At 39.8% G+C, this 15,814-nt stretch overlaps 1 protein-coding gene across 2 annotated transcripts in view; it reads right to left on the bottom strand.

The window, feature by feature from the left end:
• arhgef6 (Rac/Cdc42 guanine nucleotide exchange factor (GEF) 6) overlaps positions 1-15,814 on the bottom strand; it is a 128,610-nt gene that overhangs the window by 60,600 nt on the left and 52,196 nt on the right. For both annotated transcript variants that reach the window (XM_034181684.1, XM_034181683.1), the window contains exons 5-8: positions 14,536-14,740; positions 9,220-9,272; positions 5,709-5,803; positions 5,386-5,481 (exon numbers count right to left, since the gene is read on the bottom strand). In XM_034181684.1, the coding sequence (XP_034037575.1) occupies positions 5,386-5,481; positions 5,709-5,803; positions 9,220-9,272; positions 14,536-14,740 (449 nt within the window). The remainder of the gene's footprint in view (positions 1-5,385; positions 5,482-5,708; positions 5,804-9,219; positions 9,273-14,535; positions 14,741-15,814) is intronic.

The raw sequence follows: 15,814 nt of genomic DNA, 5'->3' as shown, positions 1-15,814 counted from the left end.
CAATTTTGTGGAACAAACAGGTGTGAATCAGGTGTCCCCTATGTAAGGATGAAGCCAGCACCTGTTGAACATGCTTTTCTCTTTGAAAGCTGAGGAAAATGGGAGGATCAAGACATTGTTCAGAAGAACAGCGTAGTTTGATTAAAAAGTTGATTGGAGGGGGGAAAATTATAGGCTGTTCATCTACAAGGATCTCCAATGATTTAAAATGGACAAAAACCAGAGACGCATGGAAGAAAATGGAAAACAACCATCAAAATGGATAGAAGAATAACCAGAATGGCAAAGGCTCACCCACTGATCAGCTCCAGGATGATCAAAGACAGTCTGGAGTTACCTGTAAGTGCTGTGACAGTTAGAAGACGCCTGTGTGAAGCTAATTTATTTGCAAGAATCCCCCGCAAAGTCCCTCTGTTAAATAAAAGACATGTGCAGAAGAAGTTACAATTTGCCAAAGAACACATCAACTGGCCTAAAGAGAAATGGAGGAATATTTTGTGGACTGATGACAGTAAAATTGTTCTTTTTGGGTCCAAGGGCCCCAAGAGACGACCCCCAAACTTTGAATTCAAGCCACAGTTCACAGTGAAGACAGTGAAGCATGGTGGTGCAAGCATCATGATATGGGCATGTTTCTCCTATTATGGTGTTGGGCCTATATATCGCATACCAGGTATCATGGATCAGTTTGGATATGTCAAAATACTTGAAGAGGTCATGTTGCCTTATGCTGAAGAGGACATGCCCTTGAAATGGGTGTTTCAACAAGACAATGATCCCAAGCACACTAGTAAACAAGCAAAATCTTGGTTCCAAACCAACTAAATTAATGCCTCGCAGATGTAAAGAAATCATGAAAAACTGTGGTTATACAACTAAATACTAGCTTAGTGATTCACAGGATTGCTAAAAAAGCAGTTTGAACATAATAGTTTTGAGATGGTAGCGTCAACAGCAGATGCTACTATTATTGTGAACACCCCCTTTTCTACTTTTTTACTAATAGCCCAATTTCATAGCCTTAAGAGTGTGCATATCATTAATGCTTGGTCTTGTTGGATTTGTGAGAATCTACTGAATCTACTGGTACCTTGTTTCCCATGTAACAATAAGAAATATACTCAAATCTGGATTAATCTTTTTAGTCACATAGCACTACTATTATTCTGAACACTACTGTATAGTCCCTTCGGGTTCTCCCTTGTTTGCACTCGGGGTCGCCACAGCAAATCCAGTATATATAACTGATCTATTTGCTGATGGTCAGGGTTTCTGGATGCTAAACTCACATTAACCCAGACATTGTCCCAATCAAATGTAGGTTTCAGATCTGGAACATCACTCCTCCACATCTTGTCTAATGCCAAGGGTGTGCAACAGTGCTGCAACAAAAACCAGAAGAACCACGTGTGCTTCCAGCAGAGTGGAACAATTTATGAAGAGAGTGTGGTGTGAGAGGGCCCTGTAAAGAAACAGCACTGTCTTTTAAAGACGCTCTCAGCTGCAAATAGAAAAAAAGGAGGTATGTGGGATATCATACTTAATGCATATACTCTGAAAAGTAAGTAACCCCCCTCCCCTCTTCCATAAATATCGCCAAGTGTACAAATATTTTTCCTTTCCCAGTCAGGAAAATGGATTGACTGACCGCCAATTAACAATTTATCATTGTTAAATATTGGAGAATGTGGGCTCCACCCAGAAGAGCAACCAACTAATTTCTCCACCCTCCTTCAAACAAAAAGCAAATATAAAATTAAAGGACCAACTCTCAAATGGCATTAGTGGGCTGAGATAGTAGAGTATGGAAGTAACATCCGCTCCTCCAAAGCTCACCACAACACCTGTGCATCTGGTTGAAACAGAGTTAATAAAGGCCTCAGTGTGAAGGCCCAGTTATAAAATTTGAAATTTGGGGGAGACAGGCCAACGGCCTGCCTTTTTCGCTGCATTGTGTTGAGCTTAATACAAGGTCGTTTACCATACCACAGAAATTTCGTTATTGCTAATTGCAATTTGCTCCAATATTGAGGGGGTGGGGGAACAGAAAGCATAAAACTGACAAATTGATTCTGGGCAGAACATTCATTTTTATTATAGTCAGCCTGCCACAAAGCGAATTTGGCAGGCTAAACCACCTCTCAAAGTCCGCCATGACTTTGTTGCGTGTATTACAAAAAATTTTTTTAGTTATCATTTGTATAGAGGAATAAATGTCTATCCCCAGATACGTAAAGGTTTTAGTAAATGGAATAGCCTGATTTAACAGTAGCAGAGCTGATTTCTGCCAATTTATTCTAAAGCCGAAAAACTTACCACAGTGTTCAAGGGTTGACAAGACATGTGGGATACATTGTACCGGATCGTTTATATACAATAAGATGTCATCAGCGTATAGTGAGATGTGATGTTGTGTTCCATTAATAGAAAATTGGAGAGATTGTACTTGAGCTGCGGACGGCTTGTTTTAATGGTTCAAGAGAGAGGGGTTTGGAAGTTGATGATTGTATGAAGAAGTGGAGCCCACTGAAGGACAAATTTGTCCAGAATACATACATACATACATACATGTATATATAAATGACTAGGAACAATGGCGGAGCAGACGAAAAGAAATCCCTGCCTTGTTTTTCATATTGTGCCCCCTACTATTCCGACGGTAAATTGCATTACTGGTTAAGAGACTTTCAGACCAATTATAGGACACTGAGATAGATTATCATCACCCAGTATACTCGTGAAAGATGAAAAGAAACAGGCAACAAATTAATTAATTTTCCTGATGGACAGGTTGACGGATGAGATCAGACATGGACTATGATGTTTGCAGATGACATTGAGATCTGTAGTGAGCAGAGAGAGCAGGTTGAGTCTAGCCTAGAAAGATGGAGATATGCTGTGGAAAGCAGGGGAATGAAAGTCAGTAGGAGCAAGACTGAATACATGTGTGTGAATGAGAGGGAGCCCAGTGGAATAGTGCACTTACAAGGAATAGAAGTGGTGAAAGTAGATGAGTTTAAATACTTGAGGTCAACTGTCCAATGTAATGGAGAGTGTGGAAGAAGAAGAGAGTGCAGGCAGGGTGGGGTGGGTGGAGAAAAGTGGCAAGAGTGAGTTGTGACCAAAGAATATCAGCAAGCCAGAAAGAGAAAGTTTACAAGACAGCAGTGAGACCAGCTATGTTGTACGGCTTAGAGACGGTGGCACTAACAAAAAGACAGGAGGCAGATATGGAGGTGGCAGAGCTGAAGATGTTGAGATTCGTTTTGGGAGTGATGAGAATGGACAAGATTAGGAATGAACATATCAGAGGGACAGCCCAGGTGGGACAGTTTGGAGACAAAGTCAGAGAGGTGAGATTGAGATGGTTTGGACATGTGCAGATGAGGGACCCAGGGAAGATATGAAAAAGGACACTGAGGATGGAGCCACCAGACAGGAGGAGAAGAGGGAGGCCAAAAACAAGGTTTATGGATTTGCTGAGGGAAGACATGCAGGTGGTTGGTGTGACAGAGAAAGATACAGAGGACAAGGTGAGATGGAAACGACTGATCTGCTGTGGTGACCCCTAAGGGAAGCAGTCAAGAGAGGTAGAAGAATTTTCCTGATTAAAACCAGGCGACTCAGTACTGCTGACATTTTATGTCACTGCAGCAGGCAGAAAAAGTTGAACATGTTAATCTTTGATGGGAAGAGCTGTTGTGTTCTGCTGGTAAAAAATACCACAATAATAGTGTTGTTACAATGGAAGTAATCCATTCATTCATTTTTCTCCTTTCAAATTGAACTTTTGTTTGCGTTCAACAAGCAGATGTCAACACACTTGCAATAACCCAAACAATGTTAAGTACAGGGAGATGCAGCCTAAACGGATGATGAAATCAGGGTGTAAGTACACCATGATAAGTTCTTTAGTCTGACCAAATTAACCGGAACAAAAGTATACAAAGAAAAACTTTGGTCCAGTCCTTCTACCAACCTTTCATGTGTGAAATGACCTAATTCTCAAATGAGAATTTTCTTCAAGCTCAAATTTAACATGCATTTTCAGATTCATCAAGTGTATGCTAACATAACAGAGCTGAAATGAAACAACTGAGATGCGAGCATGCTGTAGACTTTCAGTTTTAATTTTAGGGCTTTAATAAAAAGATGTTCTACTCAAACATCAAGTTGTGACTGGTGGCGGAACAAGCAAAACCTGTACTATCCACAGTTTCTCCAAACAGATCCAAAGAAGCTTGTAACGCCTTCATGATGTCTTGGTGGCATCCTTCTCTAGTCTCCTTGCACAGTCACTCAATTTTTGACAAATGTTTATTCCAGAAACATTAACCATGCAGTAAAATAGTGTTTGCATTTCTTAACAACTGACAGAAATGAAGTCCAAGACATAATCAGTGACTTAAAGGTTCATCTATCCATCCTCTGACTCATCTACAGAAAACTGGCTGTAAACGTGAAGATTTGCATTAAAAATAATCCTTATATTTACTTTGTCCAAGTACCAATGAAAATGGATGGACTGTGTATAAAAATGGACATTATTTTTAAAAAAGGTTAATGCAATAGGCTGTTTTTTATTAATCTTTTGAACTAAAGCTGAAAATCACCAACAGTACATCTTGATTGTTTTGATTTCAACTTTGCTGTGGTGACGTACAGAGGCAAAGTTACAAAGGTGGTCTCTACCCAATTATTTATGGCCCTGACTCCACTGTATAATTAAATATGACACGTTTCTGGGAAAACGGCAGTCATAACGTTATTTATGTGTGTCATAAATTACACAACAATAGCAGGAGTTATGATTGGTTCACACAACAAATGAGGAATTAGTGGTTCAACAACTGACATTACAGTAAAACAGTGATTCTGAAACTGTTTCTGTGGCGCCCCCTGTGGAAGCAGAAAAAAAAAATCAAATCAAATCACCCAACCCCTCCTCTCACTGACAAACGGTTTTATTTAAATTGGATGTTGAAACAAGATGGAAAACAATCTTTATATTCTTAAGCACATATTGCATATTTCTTTTCATATCTGTGCAAACTGCTGTTAAATGATTAGAAAATGAAAGCAACAGTTTGCACAAACTTACAAGGTTTTAAGGTGTACAGACACCAAACACAAAAAATGGTATGCTTGCAGAACATCTGATTTTGTATTAATCCCTGACCAAATATATAAATGCATGTCATGCATTTAATGCATTTCTCAGCCTGAGTAAATCATAATTTTGCACCCCAATAGCTCCCAAAACAACACTAAAATAAACGAATAGAAACCACTAATGAATCTGCATCCACCAGTTTCACAGAAACAATAAGCATAAAATCATTAAACAAACGATGATGACAGAGCTCAAAGTTCAACGTGACCTACTTGGTGCATTCTTCCAAAGCCACACAGAGAGCCTGCTGGAAAGTGAGGATCTCCTCCAGGTTTCCACACAGCACTGCGCTGTCCACACTGCTGAGCCTGAATACACACATACACACGACAACAATGGCCACATAACGCAAGATGATAACAATCCAGTTCAGCCTGAAAGTAATCAAATCAAGATGTTTGACTGCATGTTGTAAATAGCCTGAACAGCCTGATAATCCCATTCCACTACATCTGAGGTGAAGGAGACTTTTGTTTTTGTGTGAGTAATTAGCTGATTTTCCTTTTTTTAGTGACATCGTCATTACTGATCTTACTTGTCACTGGCTTGTAGTGGTCGTAGATAACAACTCAGTACAGTTTGTAATTCCTTAACAAACTCCCGCTCATGTTCCAAGATGTCCTGCACCACCTGCGGGGGGAATCAGCATATTTTAAAATCATTCTAATGTAATCATGGCAGTTTCAGCATCATCAAAAGTAAAAGCATCAAAACTAGTCAACAATCAGGATAACTGAAGGTTTTTTTTGTCTTTACAATCTTGCAGCATCTTAATTTGGTTCATGTTCGTTCAACTGCAGAAAGTAAAACTGTGCTGCACTCAAATGGGGTTTAAAATAGTTGTTACACATTTAAAGTTAATAAAGTAGAGGAAAACAGTGTGTCAAAGACATACTGATTGCAGGGTCATGATGGATTTTTTTTTTTTTTTTTTTTTTTTTTTAACTCTGCATGCCAGCAAAACAGTATTGTTTTCACAGGTGTGTGTGTGGACAAAGTAACTCAAAAACAGTTGGATGGATTTTCTTCAAACTTGGTGGGAATATTACTTGGGTAAATATCTAGAGGTGATTAGACTTTGGAGTAGATTGGTCAAAGGTCAAATGTCAAGGTAAACAATTTTTTGTAAATCAACAACCAAGAAGCCTAGATGGATTACCTAAGCCTATATTGATCAGCAACATATCGTCACCTTCCTAAAATAATGGCCTAAGTCATGTTCTGGGAAATATGACTTAAGCCATTATTTTAGGAAGGTGACGATATTTGTGATTGACTGGTATGAACGACTTCATAATAACGTCACACAGAAGTCATATGATGAAGTCATAAATATTTAAAAACACCATGAGTGTGCAGGGTACAGTGGGGATAATAAGTATTTGACCCCCTGTCAGTTTTGCAGGTTTTCCCACCAACAAAGAATGGAGAGGTCTGTAATTTTTATTGTAGGTACACTGCAACTGTGAGAGACAGAATCTAAAAAAAAAAAAAAATCCAGAAAATCACATTGTATAATTTTTAAATAATTAATTTGCATTTTATTGCATGAAATAAGTATTTGATCCCCTACCAACCAGCAAGAATTCTGGCTCTCACAGACCTGTTAATTTTTCTTTAAGAAGCCCTCTTATTCTGCACTCTTTATTTGTATTAACTGCACCTTTTTGAACTTGTTACCTGTATAAAAGACACCTGTTCACACACTCAATCAATCACACTCCAACCTGTCCACCACAGACAAGACAAAAGAGCTGTCTAAGGACACCAGGGACAAAACTGTAGACCTGCACAAGGCTGGGATAGACTATAGGACAACAGGCAAGCAGCTTGGTAGAAGACAACGAGCGTTATGATTATTTATTAGAAAGTGGAAAAAACACGATGACTGTCAATCTCCCTCGGTCTGAGATTCCATGCAAGATCTCACTTTGTGGGGTAAGGATGATTCTACTCTGGGGGTGCTTTTCTGCAAAGGGGACAGGACGACTGCACCGTATTGAAGGGAGGATGGATGGGGTCATGTATTTCGAGATTTTGGCAAACAACCTCCTTCCCTCAGTAAGAGCATTGAAGATGGGTCATGGCTGGGTCTTCCAACATGACAATGACCCCAAACACACAGCCAGGGCAACTAAGGAGGGGCTCTGTAAGAAGCACTTCAAGGTCCTGGAGTGGCCTGGCCAGTCTCCAGACCTGAACTCAACAGAAAATCTTTGGAGGGAGCTGAAACTCCAAACCTGAAAGATTTGGAGAAGATCTGTATGGAGGAGTGGACCAAAATCCCTGTTGCAGTGTGTGAAAACTTGGTCAAGAACTACAGGAAACGTCTGACCTCTGTAATGGCAGACAAATGTTTCTGTACCAATTGTTAAGCTCTGTTTTTCTAGGGGGTTAAATACTTATTTTATGCAATAAAATTCTAATTAATTATTTAAAAAGCATACACTGTGATTTACTGGAATTTTTTTTTTTTTTAGATTCTGTCTCTCAGAGTTGAAGTATACCTACAATAAAAATTACAGACCTCTCCATTCTCTGTAGGTGGGAAAACCTGCAAAACTGACCGGGGATCAAATATTTATTTTCCCCACTGTATGTATCAGCAAACTGATGCAAGTAATTCAATTAATTGTTTGTACTAAGTTAAAGAGCATGTGCAAAGTCAAGAAAAGCCATAAAATCACTTTTTATATTCTGCTTTGAACAAACAGCAGGAAAAAGTGAAGCATCTAAAGTCACAGACACAATATATTATTTCTCTGTTAAGATTGAAGACTAAAATTTTGTAAGTGCTTTTGACCTTTAAATCAGAATTCTTTTGGGTGAACCATGCTGTGATTTTTCAATAACATCATGATCAATTCATTACTATCAACAGTTTGTTGTCCTTGCAGAACCATGTGTTACAAAGTAATGAGGTTTTTCTTAATCTGAACATTTCTCTTACATTCACAGACGTAGCCTCTTGCTACCAGATCCTACTTTGTCTGCACAGCTGGCTAGGATCTGCTGGTCTCAGGTCTTAGTCGTTTTAAGCAATAACAGTGATCAATACCCTTTCCTTCTCTTCCCTGGTGTCAGAAGGACTCGCACAGATAGTTTACATAGAACAGTGCACCTTACAGGCATCCCCTGCACTTAGAGTCCAAGGCGCAAGATAAGTTTTCTCCACAACCATCACAGCTGCACCAATGATGAAACCTATTTACTTTGCTGGGAGCTGCTGCTAGAGTGGAGAATGCTTCAGAGGTAAGCAAAGACCACAACACCAGCAACTCATTTTCAGTGGGATGCAGAGGATTAAGGGCTCCGTCACACTTGGTACGAATGAGCACGAGCCAAGCCGAATCAGGCGGAATGTCAAAAAAAATAAAGAAAAAAAAATTTGTGCCATATCTGTGAGGGAATAAAAATTGCAGAGGACAGCCATCCGAATACTCAGATTGCGCTCCAACCCCCCACCCCCGACTGATTTGTGCACATAAGCCTGTAAACGCAGTACAAATATAGATGGACCACTTTAAGAGTACCTGGACAGCTGCCAAAATGCAGCAAGAAGAATAAAAATGCACTTACAAACTGTACGATTGTGGTTCAGCAGAATATATTTCAGCAGCACTCGAGCTGCACTTGTGGTGTGTTCAGGCACATTCGGGATATTCGGCCAAAGTTTGAAGTGGTGAAAACATGCCGAACATCCCCCCGAATGCGATCAGAATGTCCCGAATGCCGCTTTCACGCCGTCCGATTGTTTAGAATGCAGTCAGACTGCGGTCAGATGGCACTTCAACTGCTGTATAATATTTTTCTACTTCGACTGCACAGTTGTGCGGCCACTCAGAACATTTTGCTCATGTTCAAAAAATTTGGGGTGGCCGCACAACAATGCCCAACTGTTTGGACTGCACTCAGAATGCTGTCTGACGGCCGCAGATGCACCTCGACACCTCTCGAATGTGGATCAAATTTTCATTCAACAAAAACCCCACACATTTCCACACAAACACCAGGATGTGTGTGTGTCCTGTAAAATCGGCACTCACCACACTGTAGTAGTTCTTGGTCAGCTGAGTTCCCTTAGGAGACGTTGGCTTCTCTGCAGAACAGATAAGGAACAAAGTCAGAGACAAGTACACCAACTGTGAGACATATCCCAAGTGGGAGTGGTCACAGGTACCAGACACTGCCGCACAGTGGATCTCCAACACGCTACAAAGAAACAATGTATTACAGTAATAGTACAACTTCTACCACTAACTCAGGAACACCATGCAGTGATTCCCCTGTATCATATCATTATTTTTACTTTATGTGACTATGACATATGTGATCTCGCAGGATTTCCACCATAATTCATAAGGGATACAAACCCCACAAAAAGACTAACAATATTACATTTTTAAAGTTTTTTTTTTTTTTTTTTTTAATGAAACCTCTCAGAGTAGTAGCACTGCAATACACAGCATGGCGCTACTGGGTTCTGCTGTAGCCAATCAGAGTGGCAGCCCGCTTGTGACACAACATAAACTGCCGACTCAATCATGAGATGTGTTTTCCAGAACAAGCAGGAATTACATACGTCTACATCCCGGACGACTAAAATGAGCCATTTCAGGTCTACAGCTACGTACTAAGACAGAATTATGCAATTTCTATGAGGTCTAATCTGAATCCAAGCCATATTTAAAAGTAAAATGTAGATTTAATTTTTTTTTGTCCCACAACATGCCTCCTTCATTGCCATATAGCTTGATGCAGAAATTCACTCAAACAGAAATCAACAATACCTGTTCATAATATTTGAAATGGTGTTAAAAATTTGAAAAAATAGTTTTTTGCTTAAGCATTAATTTATTTGGTGCAGTTAATCATTTTTTCTGTAATTGATAACTTGAAAGTCCTGTTTCGTAAATGCCTATTCCCAAATGACATTATTAAAAGTTAAAAATAAACTAGTAATAATAATAATAATTAAAAAAAAACCTAAGGGCAATACCAATCCTAACCTACATCACTGAGCCCCAACTTTGAACTTGTGCAAGATCTTTTTAGGAAGGGACAATCTAGAGTAGCAAGTCTAGTTTTGATCCAAGGTTATCTCACACAATAACTTTAATAGACTCTACCTATTGAGCTCAGATGTATTGTGTTTCCAGTTATCCTTGAGATGTTTCTACAGCTTAATTTAAGTCCACCCTGGGGTAAATTCAGTTGATTGAACATGATTTGGAAAGACACACACCTGTCTACATATAAGGTCCCACAGTTGACAGTGCATGTCAGAGCACAAATTAAGCATAAATGGTAAATGGACTGCATTAATATAGTGCTTTTCCATCTGCATCAGACGTTCAAAGAGCACTGCCTCACATTCACCCCAACGCAGGAATTTTAGTTTTTTTTTTTTTTGCATCAATTTCAAAGGAAATGTGTGTAGACCTCTGAGACAGGATTGTCTCGAACCACAAAACTGGGGAAGGGCACAAAACATTTCTGCTGCTTTGAAGGTCCCAATGAGCACAGTGGCCTCCATCATCTGCAAATGGAAGAAGTTTGGATACAGCGGTCTAAACTGACCGATCAGGGGAGATGGGTCTTAGTCAGGGAGATGACCAAGAACCCGATGGTCACTCTGTCAGCTCCAGCATCTCTGCTGCAATTCACCCATCAGGCCTGTATGGTAGAGTGGCCAGACAGAAGCCACTCCTTAGTAAAAGGCACATGGTAGCCCACTTGGAGTTTGCCAATTAATTTACTCATTTTAGAATAAGGCTGTAATATAAAATGTGGAAGAATGAACCACTGTGAATGCCTTCCGGATGCACGGTATGTGACCATGAAGGCTTGGAGAAAAAGTGACGGATGGGTCTGTTTGCAATCTCATTAGTAAAGCTAACAGCACTATGCTTACCTCCTTAGTGACAATTTTTGGACAAATGAAAGCAGAATCAAGAAACACATAAGTGACGATAGCAATCAGATGTTTAATGACCATCACATGGAACTCATGGAGTTTAGGCTTACTGAAGCATATGAAGAGTTCAGATGCAAAACCCAGTAAGTATTCTTCTCTTTAAATGGAGAAAAATGCAGCTGAAAATGGAGATTTAAAAGAAACCATATTCGGAAATGCACAGACTTTCATCAATAAAATGAAAACAGTTTGTTCAAATTCTTTCATATTTTGCACACTGATGGTCCCCTTGACAGCCAAGTGCTGTCCGATACATGCTGGCCTCAACTAAAAATTTATGGTTTTGGATATACTGGGTTTTGCATCTGAACTCTTCATATATGCCCTGTGAAGCCAAAGCAGTGTCAGGCAGTAAAACAATATTCTCTGTGACTGGGAAGTAAAATCAGAAGGATGTGGCTGTGTTGCAAAAGATGCATTTATTATATGTTACTTTATTTTGTCCAGTCTGGTTTACACGTATTAAATTTATTTGTGACACTGCAGCAGTTACAATGCAACCAGATGTACGGCAGATTGCAAATCTTGGAAAAATAAGGCAATAATAATGCAGGGTGAACACAAAAACACTCCTTGGTTTCAAATATTTATAATATGAAAAGTCACATGAATAATGTTACAATTTTGAAGAAGAATCTGCAAAAGAGAAAAACACTTGAGTTTCTGCAACTGTACATACCAAAATTGTAAAATTACTCATGTAACTTCTCATATTATAAATATTTGAAACCAATAGACAGGGCTGAGCCAGGTAAAAACTGCCATTTTTCCTGTCAAGGTTTTCTCAAAGGATTCCGGTACTTCAGACCATACTAATCAAAATAAGATATTGTGCCATCTTGAAATTTGTCCAGAATCCAAGATGGCCACCAAAAATCCAGATGGCCGCCAAGATACATAATGTTGGTCCTAAGTGGTATGAACTTGTCTAAAGATCTGTTTTTTGGCATGATTTGGTGAGTTATGATGAAGGAAATAACAATTAGTGGCTTAAAAATCATAACCAGGCGTTTCCATCTTGCAAATCCAAGATGGCCGCCAGGCACGGCCCCCTAAACTTCAAAATGTCATATCTCCTATTCTAGAAGGACTATGGCCACCGATCCGATCATGCAGTCTATCAGAAAATTCAATATGTCTGCCAAAGCCGTTGCTTTACTATAGTAAATGGTCTAGGACTTGCTCTAAAGCTGATGCAGCAATGATTTGTAATCAAGGGGCACAGTTTGGTGAATTCATATTTTCAATTCAATTTAAGGGTTCTCGTCCCGTTTCTGAGTATTAGATTGGCGGGAAAGCTTGTTATCTCTGATTTGCAAAATCGACACTCCTGGTATGTTAGTTTTTAGTTTAACTAAAATCATCGAAATATCATTTTTGTAAGGTGGCTGTACCGGGACTTAGCAGACAGGTGGTCAAGAGTAGAGAGCAGTTTGTCGGTATTCTCCAAGCCTCCCATTGCTGAATTTCGTCTGGCCGCACCTCGCCTGTCCGCAGTAAACAGTGACATTATCATTCATAACATCTGTCGCATCAATTTTCAAACTAGACTGAAACATATTGAAGGTCAGTGCAGCAAACTTCAGCCATCTGGAGCTGCGAACAGTTCAGACTCAGAAAGTGTGGATAATTTTACCAGCACTACACCTTATAGAGTGCGCAGAGGATCCCTGCAGCAGAAACAAATCTGCTTTGTTTGCAATACAGTTACACCAAATGATGAGAATGCATACAATGATGGTAGCATTGGGAGATGTTCTGAGGACAATGCTCATGTCAAACTGGAACGCGTGATGGAAATGGGCCAGAAAAGATGAAGGGCATAAACATCATGCCGCAGCCAACAGATTGAAGGTTATTCTACTCTTTACCACCTGTCTGCTAACTCCCGGTACAGCCACCTTAGAAAAATTATCATTCGCTTTAATGCAACTGTTGCAAAGAATGCACAGTTCTCCCTCACTGTCTCCCTGGCTGAAGAACGGTTTTGCTGCCATTGCCATAGCTTCTACAAAAGTCTATTTCTCGTCCACGTCAACATTCTCTAATAAAATCACAGCATCACACAATCTGCAAAGAAATCTTAGTTATTTATCCCATAAAAATAATGGAAAGAGCAGCCCCATGATCAAAGACACAATTATAAAATGTCACCCTTGCAAATTGGCCACCTCAGACAAAATCATGAAATGCATGGTCAAAATACATTTTGTTTATAAAAACTTTAATTTTTACAGGTTATTATATACAGGTAAATTAGTCATAAAATTTTGTGAACTGGATAATGGTTTTGTAAATGATATTTCAATGATTTTAGTTAAACTAAAAACTAACATACCAGGAGTGTCGATTTTGCAAATCAGAGATAACAAGCTTTCCCGCCAAACTAATACTCAAAAATAGGACGAGAACCCTTAAATTGAGTTGAAAATATGAATTCACCAAACTTTGCCCCTTGATCACAAATTATTGCTACATCAACTTTAGAGCAAGTCCTAGACCAGGGGTGGGCAATCATGTGCCATGAAGGGACGAAGCACTGCAGGTTTTCCTTGATACCAATCACCTCAGCAGGTGATTTCATTAATGTTCAGGTGTTTCAGCAGGTGATTTCATTGACAACCAGGTGTTTATGTTGAAGGGAGAAGCTCATCAGCAACCCACCTGCTGAGGTGATTGGTTGCAAGGAAAACTTGCAGTGTCTCGGCCCTTGTTGCCCACCCCTGTCCTAGACCATTTACTATAGTAAAGCAACGGCTTTGGCAGCCATATTGAACTTTCTGATAGATGGCATGATCCAATTTGCAAAATACTGGCGGAATTGGATTCCTTGACCATGAAAACCTATGGACAGACACCAGACGTGTGGCCGTAGTCCTTCTAGAATAGGAGATATGACACTTTGAAGTTTAGGGGACCATGCCCGGCGGCCATCTTGGATTTGCACGATGGAAACGCCTGGTTATGATTTTTAAGCCACTAATTGTTATTTCCTTCATCATAACTCACCAAATCATGCCCCCCCCCCAAAAAACCCCTGATCTTTAGACAAGTTCTTACCACTTAGGACCAACTTTATGTATCTTGGCATCCATCTGGATTTTTGGTGGCCATCTTGGATTCTGGACAAATTTCAAGATGGCACAAAATCTTATTTTGATTAGTATGGTCTGAAGTACCGGAATCCATTGAGAAAACCTTGACAGGAAAAAATGGCGGTCTTTATCTGGCTCCGCCCTGTCTACAAGGAGTGTTTTTGTGTTCACCCATTAATGATACGAATAGCGAGCCCTCTATGGAGGTTCGTAGGTGACTATATGCGACGAAGAATTCCTAGAGCTGTTCGGCAGTCACAGCACCATCATAATCTGTAATTCAGACTCACCACAGGGTTTGATCTCACGGACGTAGTTACTGGGGAACCAACCCGTCTTGCCGTTGAGCGTGCCCTCCCACCAGCCTCCCTCCTCCTGCCGTGTTACGAGGATCACTTCACCTTTACTGAAGGACAGTTCGTCTTCATTGTTCTGCTTGAAGTTAAAACGGGCCTTCACCATCAGCTGTCCACCTGCACCGTTCTCAGACATCTCCTGTTAATGAGTTGGAAAGCAATAAAACACAAAGACATCTTGTGGGACATAGAAACACAACAAACAAACAAAAAACATACATACACACATAAATAATTCTAATAATAAAATAAATAATGTTAAAATACCCTCGGCCGTATGAGCATCATCTTCTTTGCAATTTGCAGTTGTTTAATTGGTATCCCAGTGCAAATATATATATATATATATATATATATATATATATATATATATATATATATATATATATATATATATATATATATATATATATAATTCCCATTCCCGCACGTCCCATTGGGAGGAGGCCCTGGGGAAGACCCAGGACACGCTGGAGGGACTACATCTCTCGGCTGGCTTGGGAACACCTTGGGGTTCTCCCGGAGGAGCTGGGGGAGGTGTGTGTGGATCGGGAGGTCTGGGCGGCTTTGCTTGAGCTGCTGCCCCCGCGACCCGACTCCGGATAAAGCGGACGAAAATGGGTGGATGGATGGATGGTGAACACATGGATTGAAAAGGGCATCACACATCTTCAACATCTTTGTTACAATAACACCATGATGTTATTTCCTTAAATGGTTCAGAAGTATGGCATCAGGGAGTCAGACTTTCTAACATACTCTAAACGCAACGCAATTTTGAGGGAAAAAAATTAGCACTAAAGCATTCAATCTAGATCTACCCCCTGCAGTTACACAATTAATTGGCATCTCCTCTCCAGTAAAACGTTTATCAAAAATTTATAGAATAATTTCTTCATCATATACAGAATTATCCATTCCTTCTGTAAAATGTCAAGAAGACCTACACATTATCCTGGATGCCAACTTCTGGACCCAAATCTGTAAAAATATTTACTTGATGTCCAATAACACAAATCTACAACTCATTCAGTTCAAAGTAATTCATAGATTTCACTACACTGGGCAAAAAATGTACATTATGGGACTCAAACCTTCTCCTATCTGCTCTCAATGCACTTAAAACAAATCAGACAATTACATTCACGCCACTTGGGATTGCACACCGAAGCACAATTTTGGAAGGAAGTCATACAATTACTATCCCGTTTTC

This window comes from Thalassophryne amazonica, chromosome 11 (assembly GCF_902500255.1).
Source record: "Thalassophryne amazonica chromosome 11, fThaAma1.1, whole genome shotgun sequence".
Taxonomy (NCBI): domain Eukaryota; kingdom Metazoa; phylum Chordata; class Actinopteri; order Batrachoidiformes; family Batrachoididae; genus Thalassophryne; species Thalassophryne amazonica.
Note: the sequence above shows the minus strand (reverse complement) of the source record. Positions and strands in the feature narration are given on the sequence as shown.